This window comes from Canis aureus, chromosome 5 (assembly GCF_053574225.1).
Source record: "Canis aureus isolate CA01 chromosome 5, VMU_Caureus_v.1.0, whole genome shotgun sequence".
NCBI classification, from domain to species: Eukaryota; Metazoa; Chordata; class Mammalia; order Carnivora; family Canidae; genus Canis; species Canis aureus.
Window position 1 is genome coordinate 76,061,701 of NC_135615.1, and position 13,933 is coordinate 76,075,633.

General features: G+C 44.4%; 1 protein-coding gene across 7 annotated transcripts in view; it reads left to right on the plus strand.

Annotated features, from left to right (window-relative positions):
* Positions 1-13,933, plus strand: part of STPG1 (sperm tail PG-rich repeat containing 1) — a 47,924-nt gene that overhangs the window by 14,849 nt on the left and 19,142 nt on the right. For 5 of the 7 annotated variants that reach the window (XM_077899114.1, XM_077899119.1, XM_077899116.1 and 2 more), the window contains 2 exons: positions 8,039-8,140; positions 12,423-12,593. In XM_077899114.1, the coding sequence (XP_077755240.1) occupies positions 8,039-8,140; positions 12,423-12,593 (273 nt within the window). The remainder of the gene's footprint in view (positions 1-8,038; positions 8,141-12,422; positions 12,594-13,933) is intronic. The other 2 variants (XM_077899118.1, XM_077899117.1) reach the window with 2 other exon arrangements.

The window sequence follows — 13,933 nt, forward strand, 5'->3', positions numbered from 1 at the left end:
TTGCTCTTCAGAAAAGTTTCTGCTGAAGGAACCAAGGTGGCAGACAGCCAAAGCTACAGGCAGCATCAAATACAGAAAAGAAATCATTCAGAAGTTCGATTCGCACTTTCCACATGTAGTCAGCGTTGGTTTAACAACGTGGAAACTTTCAACTAAGCATTTGAAAGTCTTCTGTAAAGAAGGATGGAATTTTGTGGCAAGAGCATGGGATCCATAAATCAGGTCCCTGTGCTCTGCCCCGTTGAAGAGCTGTGCATCCTTAGACTAGTCCCTTGGCTTTTTTTTTTTTTTTTAAGATTTTATTTATTTATTCATGAGAGACACAGAGAGAGGCAGAGACACAGGCAGAGGGAGAAGCAGGCTCCATGCAGGGAGCCTGATGTGGGACTCGATCCCAGGACTCCAGGATCAGGCCCTGGGCTGAAGGCGGCACTAAACCGCTGAGCCACTCAGGGATCCCTTGTCTCTTGGCTTTTCAGAACTTCAGCTTCCTCATCTGAAACATCAGAAAAATTTGGGCTGTATCATTTTTTAGGTTCGTCAAGCTATGAAAAGAGAGAGAGAGAGGGAAAACTTTCTTGTCCCGTGCTCATTATTCTCATTTTTCTTGAAGGAAACGGACACGGAGAAGTTAAAGATCTTGTTTAACATCACCCAATAATTTAGTGAGGCAATGCAAATTAAAAACAGATTTTAAAACTCTGGTGTTTCACCACCCTTCTTAGAACATTAATCATCCACACCCTGAGCCTGATCTCATAACTTGGTTGTATCCGCACAATAGTTCTGTGACCCATTTAGCACATCTTTAACACAGAGCATCGGCGTCTTGTGCAATGTGCGCTTACCTTATCAGTCCAACCTTGTGGGGAAACACTGCCCAGCTCGCATGCCCTGTATGGATCTGAGTCCTGGGTACAGGGAATCCTTCGTAGAGCTTGGTGTCAGGACTGGCAGTTGGTGCTGCTAGAAACGAAGTCTGCTTCCCTGCACATTTTATGATTATTTCCAGATGTGTGGGTGACTCTGTGTGCATGAGGAGACATGCCTAATCCGGGACAGAATGTAGCCCAGGAGCCCGATGGACATTTTCTTCCTCCCCCTCCCTCTTTCCCATCTCCCTCTGGATGGTGGCCACTGCTTTCCAAGCTGTGTAATGCTAACAATATCTTCGCATCATTTTAAGAGCAAGGATGTTATAACAGGTAGGCCCTTGCCGGGGATGACTGTTCCGTGATTCTAAACCTGACTTATCCCTTCCAGACTTATATGAATGAATGCTGGTAGCATGTGGGCACTGTATCTTCTAGATGGGTGCAATTTAAAAACACATGTGACATTTATATGTCGGGCCCAACAGTAAGTCCACCCTCCCACATGGTATATAGGCCTGTGTTTAATTTGTGGTGAACTTGTATAAAGTTAATAATATTTCACTTATTAACTTGGCAAGGCACTGGACCAGGGATATTTTACATGTCCAGGATATTTAAGTGAAAGGAAGTTCAGTCTGCAGGGACTGCCATGTTCAAGGGGATAATTACCCCAAGTGTACACTCAGCTGCGTGTTTGAACTATAGTAGGGCCCTGCCTGACCTTTCTGCCCTGGAAGCCTGATTTCTCCATATCATCACTGGCACACCTCCCTAAGGAGACTGTAGTATATGTTCCTAGAAATAACAAACTCTTGGCTGGCACTGACCACATGCCAGGCACCCCTCGAAGACTTTTGCATTTATTAACTCATTTAATCCCCATAATAACCCTGTGAAGTGAGTCTTATCATTATCCCTGATTTCTACATAATGACCCTGAGACACAAAGAGGATTGAGTAACTTGCACAGCCAGGGTCAGGCAAGAGCAAGGATGGGCTCCTGGTTCCCAGACACTGTTCCCTGTGTCTCCTAGGGACGGAAGCAATGACACCTCCTCTGTGCTCTGACAGCTGCTCCTGTGCCCCTGGCCACCTTCTGCTTGGCCTGATGGTAGTAGGTGTGTACGTTGGGAAGTCCTGGGGTCATTGGTGTGCTTTCCTCACCCTAGCACCCCTCAAAAGTGCACAGAGCAAATGAGCCCCACTCCAGTCTGAACATTCATTGAGTCACGTAACACACCCCATCCATCGTGCACGTCCATCCCACTCCTAGAACGTGTGAGCTAACAGGTTGTGCTGTGTCTTCACACCTTAGCACAGGCTCTGGTCCACAGGAGCTTGCCATATGTGTTTGTTGAGTTTTTGCCAATATTCCAGTTGGGGGATTTCAAGGGGCTGCTAATAAGCTGACACCAGATTTGAGCAAGAGGAGGGCTCTTAAAAAAGAGGAGCAGGGGTGCTCTTGGGGGCAATACCCTCAATAACCGGTGCTTCAAAAACGAGGGCTTGACTTCTCTTGTCTATGTTTGTAACCCAGCCTGCTGGGTCAGCTGTGGCCAAAGACCTTGGGCCCATTCTAATCTGGCTGGCGGCCAGTGTCCCCACTGTGCTGGCTTCCTCACACTTACCTGAGTGACTCAGAAACAATCTCCTCAAGAGACTGCATCCCATTCTCCTGCTTGTTCCTTAGGGCTCCCAGAGAACTTTCCTTTCTGATGTCCTCCCCCATTCTGAACAAAAATGTGGTGTTTCCCTGCATGAAGGATGCTTCCTCCCTTTTCAGCTGTGATCAGAGGTGTGGGAACTTTGAGGCCAGACAGAAATATATGTGGGGTGAGGTAGGTGGGGAGAGAAGGCAGGGAGGGGGAAGGGCGTCTTACAAGGAACAAATCTGAGTCTGAGATAGTTTGAACCAGAAGGGCCTCAGTGGCCCTGCATCCCCAGAGTCAGCAGAAGGACCCTTTCTGTGATGGTGTCTCACAGTGAAGCCCACTGCTAGGCCAGGTAGAGAGGCAACACTGGTGCTCAACAGTGCTGCCAACTCCGGCCCCCTCTCCCTGGCTCCCTGGTGGATGCCTGAGATGAGGTCTGAAAACCACAGATCCTGACAGCCACCCCACACACCTCTTTGCAGGTTCACAGATGAGGGGCAGGAGATCCAGTAAGGGGATGTGCCCTGGGGACAGATGCCAGCTCTCCCACCGTGCAGTCAGTGCTGTCCTCATCACTTTGGCCACGTCAACCTGAGGGAAAGCTTTCTGGTTTCAACGAAGTCAACAAGATGGATGGACTCATTGTCCCGAGCCCCTAAAACTAGAGGCATTTGTACAAAAGAAATCGTTCCCTCAAGAGCCCTAAATCCCTGTGTGGTAAAACCAGTGGGTTAGCCATAGCACAAGGGTCTGCTTCCACCTCAGGCACGTCCTCTTCCTGTTAGATACTTCTAAGCCCTTCAGCAGACCCCTGATTTTCATTCATTCTGTGTGCTCCTGAGCAAAGCCAACTTGCCAGCCCCAAAATAGACCGAAGCAAGTTGAAATATCTTTGAAGAGTCAAAAGGCAGCTCTAGTGTGGTCTTTGGTCAATGATCCAACAGAGACTACGTTTCCCAAGCCAAGAAATGGATCAACAAACCACTGATTTGAAAGTATTAATTGAACAGAATTTCTGAAATCAGGGCTAGAACCTTCAGGCTCTATAAATGGCTCCAGGTTATTTCCCAGAGTAACCTGGAGTATATGGGTAACACTTCCTATAACCTATGGACATATCTGGGGTGAGGAGGTACATGCCCTGCTCCCTGTTGCCACTGCCTCATTGCCTGTCTAACCTATCCCAAGGTCGAGTGAACATAGATCTTTGTCCCACCCGTGGTACCTGCAGAGGCTGCCACTTGGGACTCTAATCCTTCCAAAGGGCTCTCAAAGTGCATTTCAACCAAATGTCACCTAGATATGTGTTGGGTCAAGGGGTGGGAGCACATCAACTCGTCCTCCCATGGTCACTCCCACTCTCTCAAGGTCTTTTACCCCCATGGGAAGGTTTGGCTCCATCGCAGCTGTCGTGGGCAATGCCAAGAGTAGTGGCCACACACCGGCGCTGCTCTCACCCTTCTGCAGGAATTGTGAATCAAACCCACTCAATCCTCACACTGTGGGAAGGCCTGGGAGACAACAGTATGGGATCCACATGGTCCTCTTGGCACTGGGCAGGCAGTCAGCAGACCTCAGTTAAATAGTTCTCTTCCCTTCTCCCTCACTACACCCATTTTTGCTTTGTCTGTTTATTTCGTTTTTGCCTTCTGGGGTGGTCTTGCCTAAGAAAACTTGATTTTGCAGCTAAGTTCACTCCAGTTGCAATCACTTGAATTCTTACTCCTGGGATCCACCCTGAGAGGTCTAAACTCACCCAAGTCACAAAAAGTCGTATGAACTGTTACCCAGAAGTGAAAGTTCTGGATTTTTATTGCCCTCCCAGCCAGCCATTCACCAGTTGCAGGAGAAAGCCTGAAGGCTCTGCAGTTGGAAGTCTCCCTCTGAAGAGCTTAAAAACCTACCTGCGTGTCGTGGGAAGGCAGTGGCGCACTGGTAAACCAGCTCTCCTCTCCACAAAGGAAAGTTCTGATTTACAGCATTTGCCAATTTCTGTGGTGTAAATACTCCCACCTTGCTTTCAATCTACCACCAGCAAAATCTCTGACATTCTAACAGTCACCCTCTCAAGCTGCCATGGGCCGACTCCAGCATAGTGCTGCCTCTTTTCAGAAATATCCTTAAGAGCGAACAGACCGTCCTCTCTCCCTCCAGCCTAAGAGGCGACAGCCCTCTTCATATTTGGCCTGGACTCGAACCAGTTTGCAACATAGCAGAAGTAAAACATGATCAAGGTCCGGTGGGGTTGCCAGAGTTAGCAAATAAAAACACAAGATTTCTAGTTAATGTAGAATTTCAGATAAATATCAACTATTTTAGTATAAGTATATCCCAAATATTCCATGGAATATACTTACACTAAAATAACTTTTCGCTGTTTATCTGAAGTTCAAATTTAACTGGCAGAGTAGGAGGGAACAGCCTTGCACGTCTTGAATTTTATCAGGCAATTCTAGCTCCTCAGACACAGGTAGGTGCTGGGAAAGTTTGTGTGAACTGATGATGGCAAGTATTGAGTGTGGCGTAGACTGGAAGCTGGAGGTGCGTGTCTTCCTTATTCACTATTTAAACCTGGAAGAGTTACATGTCCTGCTTCAGCTCTTTGACTTAGGGGCTCTTGAAGCTAAGAGACACCCAAAGTCATTGAATCTGATATCTTTGGTTTACAAATGAGGAAACTGAGGCCCAGCCATGTAACTTGCTCAAAGTCATTTAGCTCTTAGCAGCATTAAGACTAAAATTTTCTGATTCAAAACTCAGTGGGATTTTTTTTCTTTTATCCTATACATTCTCATTTGAAAATCAGTTTGGTTTAGTAGGTAAGAGTAGACTCTGTATGTGTATTGGGGTGGGCAAAATGGGTGAAGGGAGTCAAAAGGTACAAACGTCTAGTTATAAATGTCATGGGGATGTAACGTACAGCATGGTGACTACAGTTAGCAATACTGTATTGCATTTTGGGAGTTGCTAAGAGAGATCTTAAAAGTTCTTAAAAGAACTAGGCTAGATCTTAAAAGTTCTCATCACAAGACAAAAATTCTGTAACTGTGTATGGTGATAGATGCTAACTGGACTGACTGTGGCGATCACTTTCCAGTGTGTACAAATATTGAACCGTTATGCCATATACACAAAACTAATATAATGTTATGTGTCCATCGTACCTCGATTAAAAAAAAAAGTAGATTTTGTACTAAGACCACCTGGGTTCAAATTCTGGCTCTGATAGTTTCTAGCCATGTGACCTTGGGACTTATCTCTTCCCATCTTTAAAATGGAGATTAGGGATGCCTGGGTGGCTCAGCGGTCAGGTGTCTGCCTTCGGCTCAGGGCACGATTTCAGGGTCCTAGGATCAAATCCTGCATCAGGCTCTCTGCTCTGTGGGGTGTCTGCTTCTCCCTCTCCCTCTGTCCCTCACCCCCACTAGTGCTCTCTCTCTCACTCGCTCTGCTCTCTCTCAAATAAATAAATAAAATCTTTAAAATAAAATGGGGACTAAATGAGTTACTGCATGTAAAGTACTCAGAACAGTGCCTGGCACACAGTGAGCAGCTACTCAATAAATAAATGCTAAGCCCACAAACAGCCGCCTAGAAAAATCTCTTCCTTGTTTTTCTGTAGCTCCTTGAATCTGCTCCCTCGTGCCAGATTTCTTCTGAACTTGGCCTAGGGTGCTGGTGCACCTGCTTCTATTGCATGTCTCATGGCCTGCCCCACTCTCCCTGGTGATCAGCCCCTGCACTCTGCGCACCCCAAATCATCACCACCTACAAAATGGGAATCAGCGTCCCTGTATCTACCTGCTTCGAGCAATGCTTAAAGGATTACACTGCATTTAAAATTCAGCACAGGGACACCTGGGTGGTTCAGTGGTTAAGCATCTGCCTTTGGCTCAGGGCATGATCCTGGGGTCCCGGGGATCGAGTACCATATCCGGCTCCCTGCAAAGAGCCTGCTTCTCCCTCCGCCTGTGTCTCTGCCTCTCTGTATGTGTCTGTTGTGAGTAAATAAAATCTTTAAAATAAAATAAAATTCAGCACAGAAGAACCTGTTAATCTCACTGATGGCCCATTCTTATACATTAAACCATAATCACACACTGCTCAGGCCAGACTGGAAAGTCCTGGAAGGCCCTGGTAGCACCTTAAGCTTTCTTTCTGCCTTAAGGAAGGTGGTAGGGATGGTGGAGCCAGGATGAGCCTGGGTGGCAGAGGTTGAGACAGCAAGCTCTGCAATCGGGCTGCCTGGATTAAAATCTAGCCTCTGCCATTTACTACATGTGGACCAAATGTTTCTGGGCCTTACTTTCCTTAAAATGGACTTGATAACACCTCCCACTGCAAAGAGTTTGTGTTCATCATGTCCTTAGCATGAATTCAGGGACTGCCACTTGTAGCAGTGGGATATTGGGCAAATTCATCTCCACTTGCCTCTGTGTCTCCATCTGTAAAATGGGAATTATAACTCCTTTTTTGTTGAAGGATTAAATGAAGCAATCTTTTTTTTGAGATTATATGTATTTTTAAAATTTTTTTAATTTTTAATTTTTTTAGATTATATGTATTTATTAGAGAGAGAGAGATAGTGAGAGAGCACAAGTGGAGAGGAGTGAGAGAAGCAGGCTCCCCACTGAGGAGGTAGCCCAATGTGGGACTCCATCCCAGGACTCTGGGATCATGACCTGAGCTGAAGGTAGAGGCTTGACTGACTGAGCCACCAGGTGCCCCTAAATGAAGCAACCTTTGAGAAGCTCCTGGCATCAAGTAGGCAACCAGTACTCTCCAGACAGTAGAACATCCTTATCATTTCATGCCACTTGCTTGGCCAACATCTGTCAACATATACTCTCCCCCTGGTAGCTAGCCTGGGAAATGAGATGAAAGCTCAATTAACTGCAAAAGCAGAAATGGGCTTAGAAACCAAGCTTCTGTTTATTCCTCTCTATCATACCTGCATCATTTAGCATGTGAGCCTCACGAGCCTGCCTCTCTTTGTTTGAGAATTAGAAATGGTCTTGTTTGGGATGAAGATTGTTTTTGTTTCATTTTGCTTTATAAACAGAAACACTCCCTGATTTCTCTTCTGAGAGGTTGAGGAGGAAGCTGAGTCAGGTGGGTGCGGCTAACGTGAAATCGGTCATCATTCCCTCCCCTTGGGTTTGGCTTCCCCATTCAGCACACACTGACTTGCATATCAACCACACCGAGGATCCCATCTTATGCTTGTTTCTCTAATGGCATGAAAAAAACAACAGCATTCTTCTCGAATGCAGGGCGGCCTGGTGGAGAGAGCCAGGGCTTTGGGGGACCCAGACCCAGGCTGGAATTCCAACCCTAGCACTTGGTAACTGAGACAGTGAGTGGGCAGGTTAGGAAATGGTGGAGCCAGGCTATCACCCGTGAAGTGGTGGTGGTGCCTATCCCAGAGGATTACAGTGAGGCTTAGTGTTAATGGATATAAGACTTGCCAAAAAGCACAGTGGAAATGACACCCTGTTCTCTTCCTTCCAGGATGGTATCCCAGGTCCCGGGTTCTATGACGTCATTCACCAATCTCCAGTGTTCAACAATGTCTCATTGTCTAAGAAAGGGACATGCACTTTTCCCTCTATGGTGAGAACCCCTTCCTTGAGTAAGGCCACTAGCGGATCAGTAATTTCCTTTGTTCGTTGCATAAACATGCATTGGACATCTGGTCCCTTCTCTCCAAAGGCCATGGTTCTAATTAGGAGAATAACTACTGCCTCAGGTGTCATGCAGGTAAATTAGAGCCTGGGTCTTTTAAGTCATGCCCCTCCCCCACCACTGCTACCTCCACCACTGTGGGAAGAGGGGGGGAAGGAATATATAGGACCTGATCATCCTTGTCAATTTTGTCATCATGAAGTGGGCTAAGCAGATGTTTTCCTGAGATTTTGAGGCACTAGGAAAAAGATCTCGCCTTAATATGATGTTTTATACTGCTTGGTCTAAATTGGGTTATTCAAATTATTGAGAAATCTGCTGGGAGCAAAATGAGAGCAGGCAACAGGCTGAAATGTAGTGATCTTCCTCCCCTCTCTACTTCCATTCTTGTAAGAGATTGGTCTTTATCTTTGTGAATGGCTCTAAGAATCAAGGAGCTATATGAAATGCCAATGTCCCTGGCCAGACTTGGGCAAGGATTTGTTGTTGTTGTTGTTGTTCTTAATTTGAGTATTTATAAATTGACCAGAAGAAGAGATACAGAAAGGGGAAAGGGATCAAACTGGGGTAAAACTAGCTGAGGTAGGAAAGTGAAAAAGAAAGCAAACACAAACTAGCAGCAACAAAACACATATGCCATCTGTCTCTTTAAAAATTATAAAAATTATAATAATCTCTTGCAAAGATGTACTATAATGCCTGACATTGGAACTGATTTCAAAACAAAACAAAACGCCACACAAAGGGCCCATTTAAGACACACTGAATGCAGCCGCTTACTGGAATTTGACTTTGGCAGAGCTGACTTTGGAGCTAGCTCTAGTCTCAGCAGAGACGTGGACGTCACACATGCCCTTAGTGAGCTCACAGAACAACCATGCCTCTGCCTCTTTTTCTGCCCCAAGCCCTGCACATAAAGAGACCTGAAAGCAATCAGCAACAGAAGTGCCATCTCACAAAGTCTTGGCACAGGAGACAAGACTTAAGACCTGAGCCTGACTCAGCTGAGGATTCTTGATGTGACCTCAAGCACGTCACCCTTCTGTGTCCCAGCTACCTCATAAAAGTGGAGACTCCCTGGAGGCTCTGGGCAATGAGTGAAATGCCCTTTGAAACTGCAGAGTATTGTAAACATGTTAAATATTATGAGTGTTACCACCTGAGTCACAAACAAGACCTCCTGCAACTCCTAGGTTCTCTCTCTGAGAAATTCTCTGCCATACAGTGAGTGGCACTGCCCATTCCTGCTTGGTGCCAAAGAAGGGACAAAATTAGATCACACAATCAACTCCCTACTAGGCTTTGCGGGCAGTAACTTTCCAAACGACGAGGCTGGGCCGTCTGGAGGAGAAGAGGCCCAAGGGAAGGTCCGAGTATTACAGAATCTAATCAAGCCTGTCAGGTCTTTAAAAAAAATTCAGACCAAACCCAAAAGAAAGCAGACATTAAGTTGTGCAGACTTCCCCTCCCTGCTTTGATGGATGGAATTTATATTTACAGACACTTAGGTTCTTATAACCAGCCTGCGGTGGCCAAAGGAGATCAGTTAGGAGACCCCACATCTTCCCTACTTCTTTTCCACACCGATGTGAATTTCATGCCTTTCCCCCCCCCCCCCCCCCCAACCCTTGGTGACTTTCACATGTGGCACTTCCTCCATTTCTGGATCTGAGGACTCTGAGTGTATGAAAAGTAACCCTCATCAGAGAAAGATCTGCCTGACACTGGTATAGCCAGGAGGAGTGTGATTGTAGATGAGGCTGACCAGAAAACTCTGTGGATCTATAAATTCTAGAAACTTCCTGATGACTGTTGTCACCACTACACCCAACCTTTGTAGTGGATCTGTCATCTTGCTAAGTCCAAATAATTTAAAGAGCTTCATTAATGTATTCTAAATCTTTGCTCCAGGATTATTCATGAGGCTGACAGGAGGTTAAATGAGGCAAGTGGGAGGAGACTTTCATGGCCTTTCTCTATTTGCATGGTGGCAGGAGTGGTTCTGGAAAAATTAGTAGGTGCTGGAAAGAGGTTCACGAATGCCAGCATTGCGGCCAGATTGGAGCCTACAGGCCCGGCAATTAAAAGAAAGTCAAGGGGTGGGGAAGGTTGCATGAGTGAGTGTTTTTTTGTTCATCAGTATTCTGAGACAAATTCTATTACAATGCTTTATGAAACTTTGCCTCCAATGAACAATTAAAGCAGGTTTTTTCCCCCAAAAGTGTGTTATTAGGTATTCTAGGCCAAAGAGATTCTATGATTTAGTAAGTTTCAGAAAAGTCTGGTTATGTCAAGTTAGGCTTGTTTATTGTAGGATTTCTCAGGGTACTTAATATGATGGTGTGTATTATGAATCTTCAAAGTGGGAACACGCTATGAGGCTTCTCAAGTTTATTTGGCTTTGGAACTCTCTCCCTGCTTCTGCCACCACCAACACTAGTTTATAGAACTGGTATGCCAAGAAACACTTTGGGATATAGTGCTTTAGAAAAACGTGCTTGCCTCATCTGTTGGGTGAGTCAAGATAGACATGCTACAAATGGTACCACCAGGGATGGTTTCACCTTACCAGCCTCCTTCTATGGAAGTGAAAAGGAAAGATGTGCCTATCCCATTGGACAGCAGAGAGAGAGAGAGGGTAGTGATTCTCCTTGAACTAGAACATCCCAGAGTCATTTATCAGCTGCTCATCTTGTAAATGAAAACATGTTTATTCCTTTTGACTTTTCCTCTTTAGAATGGATATCTAACTTATATCATATAGTGGGGGCAGACTGCCTGGATAATAATGTTGGTTCCACCCTCAACTAGCAGACAAGGTCCAGTGTCCTCATCCAGAAAGTGGGGATAATCATCATATCCACTCCCCAGGTTTTTTATGAGGATTAAGTGCCACAATCCATGGAAAGGACTCAGTTAACTATTGCCCCAAATGCAAAGGCAAAGAACATACAGGGCAGGGGTGACCTTACTTCTGGGAACATCAGTGAATCCTGACAATTGGGAGAAGGCCGACTTGGAACTTGATCCTGGGTTAGACTCTGAACAGCTGAGACTCTGGATGAGAACACTTTGGCCCCTGGGAGCACATCCACCCGTATGCCATCCGTGGTCCAAATAGTGAGAACCACTGCCACCGAGTGCAGGGTGAGGAGCTGGTGGGGGTGAGAGCTAATGCCTTCCCATAGCCTCGCCCACTTTCTGTGCTTGTTTAGCAATTGACCCCTATCCAGCTGAGGACACCTGGGACGATGTTCTCAAGCTTTTAACCATAAAATAATAAGAATTTTTTGTTTGTTTGCTTTATCAGACTCCAATACTTGCCATACTGTCCTAGTGTAAAGTGATGTTATCACTTAGTTTCTATGGCTTTTGCCCATTTTCATTTGGCAAACATTGATTCTGGTGTTGTGTTTTTTTTTTTTTAACCTGAAAATAATTTATTATGGCTTCCTGGAAGGAGTAAGATTGGTTTTACTGAAACAAAAATACTGTAGGGTTCTGTGAAATCAGCAATTAGGGGGCACCTGGTGACTCAGTCAGTTAAGCATCTGCCTTCAGTTTAGGTTATGATCTTAGGGTCCTGCAATCGAGCCCCTGCTCAGTGGGGGGGTCTGCCTCTTCCTCTTCCTCTGCCCCTCCCCCTGCTTATGCTTTCTCTCTCAAATAAATCTTAAAAAAAAAAAAAGAAATGAGCAATTAGGTGGAAGGTAGGAGGCATGTGTGGACGGCAAGTCCCATCGACCCTTGTGCCTTTAAGACATTAGAAGCAAACCTATTATTTAAGCAATTCAGATTACTTAATCTTAGAAACAAGACATGAGGTTTTACTCAGAAGGAAAGCCTTGGCTGCAGGAAGAAAGTCTAAAGCTTCCCATCGTATAAATTACCCAACAGCTGATGAGTCAAGTGTAAGTGGCCTGAAACGGGATTGGGTGGCAATGCATTTATGGCAAAATTATTTTTGCCAAGTCCCAAATGTAAGATGAATAATTTGAGTTAGTTTACAGAAGTTAAAACGGGTCAGAACTTGCATTCTCAAAGAGCAAATCCTCAAAGCCTGAGGTCAGTTTATCATTGTTACCTGCTAGAGTTTCAGCTTTTGCAAAATGCTTTTAGACCTGGGGCTGGACACTATCCCTTTGACATCTGTCCTGTAGAGCCAAGGGACTATGGGAGAGCATTGATTCCTTTGGCTTTGTCCTTGCAGTGTGCCCGACTGGACACCATCATTTCTAAATCCCCTGCAGCGAACACATACACTATCCCATCACGTTTTGTCTCGAAGAAAGACTTCAGTAATTCCTGTTCCAGCATGTTCCAGTTGCCAAGCTTTGCAAAAGTCCTCAAATTTGAAACTCCTGCACCAAACCATTACAATGTAAGAATGTTGCATATGCTTCTCAAATACATATTGAATAAATGCTTTACTAAAATAAATGAAGGTGGGGTTGGGGGGAATGCTTTGGGAAATAGCATTTTAATTCAACTGATAAACCAGTTAACACTGGTTGACTGCCTAGTGGGTACATGAGGCTGTGCATGGCTTTATGGAGAATTTGCAGAACCCAGAGAAAAATGTGAGCAACACGGAGGTCAGTGGGAAGCAGTGGGAAGACCACACCCTGGAAAATCCTCACTATAATCACTCCTATCACAAGACTTTTCTGGGACAGTTTTCTTATCCATAATAAGTATATTATTTCCCACTTTATTTACAGTCACCATCCATTTACTTTTAGGTCTTATAGGGAAACTAAATTTCCATATTTCCATATTGGAAATTGTTTTTTTAACATAATGCTCCGCCAGTTACAATCACTCTGTAGTCATGGAGTGAGAACAGTATGATTAATGGTTGAGAGATGGAGTTGGATTGAAATGTTGACTCTGCCTCTTTGTAACTGCGTGGCTCTGGGCAAGTCCCTTTAGCTTTCAGGACTCAGGTTATTGATCTGCAAAATGGGGAAACGTGTCCACTTCATAGTATTAATGCAGATGTTAAATTAAGTCATCCAAGCTGAGTTCTTAGCCCAGCCCCTGACGCACAAGGATTCTGCCATCAGTGGAGACACCAAATGTCTTTGGGGAAATCACGTTACCTCTTGAGCCTCAATTGTAAAATGGAATCAATTATACTCGCCCTCTAGGGTTATTATAAAAAGCAAATGAGGCAACAAATGTGGAAACACTCTAAAATACATAAGAAATGAATTGTATGGAAGGTATTTATATTATTATGACATATGACAATATTTTGGTCTTAGAGTACATCATTTTTAATTTCCTTTTTCTTTTATAATACTTATAAGTAATAGTTGTTTTTCTGACTGTAAAGACCCTGCCTGAGATTGATCCAATCAATTATAATGTGCTCAAAGCGATATACCTACCTGCTAGGTCAGCACAGTCCAACAGAAATATATTGGAGCACATACATCATTAAAATTTTCCCAGTAAGAATATTTTTAATAAATAAATAAAATAAATAAATGAATAAATTTTCCCAGTAGCCACATTTGAAAGTAAAAAGGAATAGATAAAATCAATTTTAAGAATATATTCTACTTAACCCAATATACTCAAAATATTATTTCAATATCTAATCAGTATACAAATAAATTAATGTTTTACATTCTTTCCATCTATCTTTACAATCCAGTGTGTATTTTATACTTTCAGCACATCCTGATTTGGACCAGCCATGTTTCCAGTGCTTGA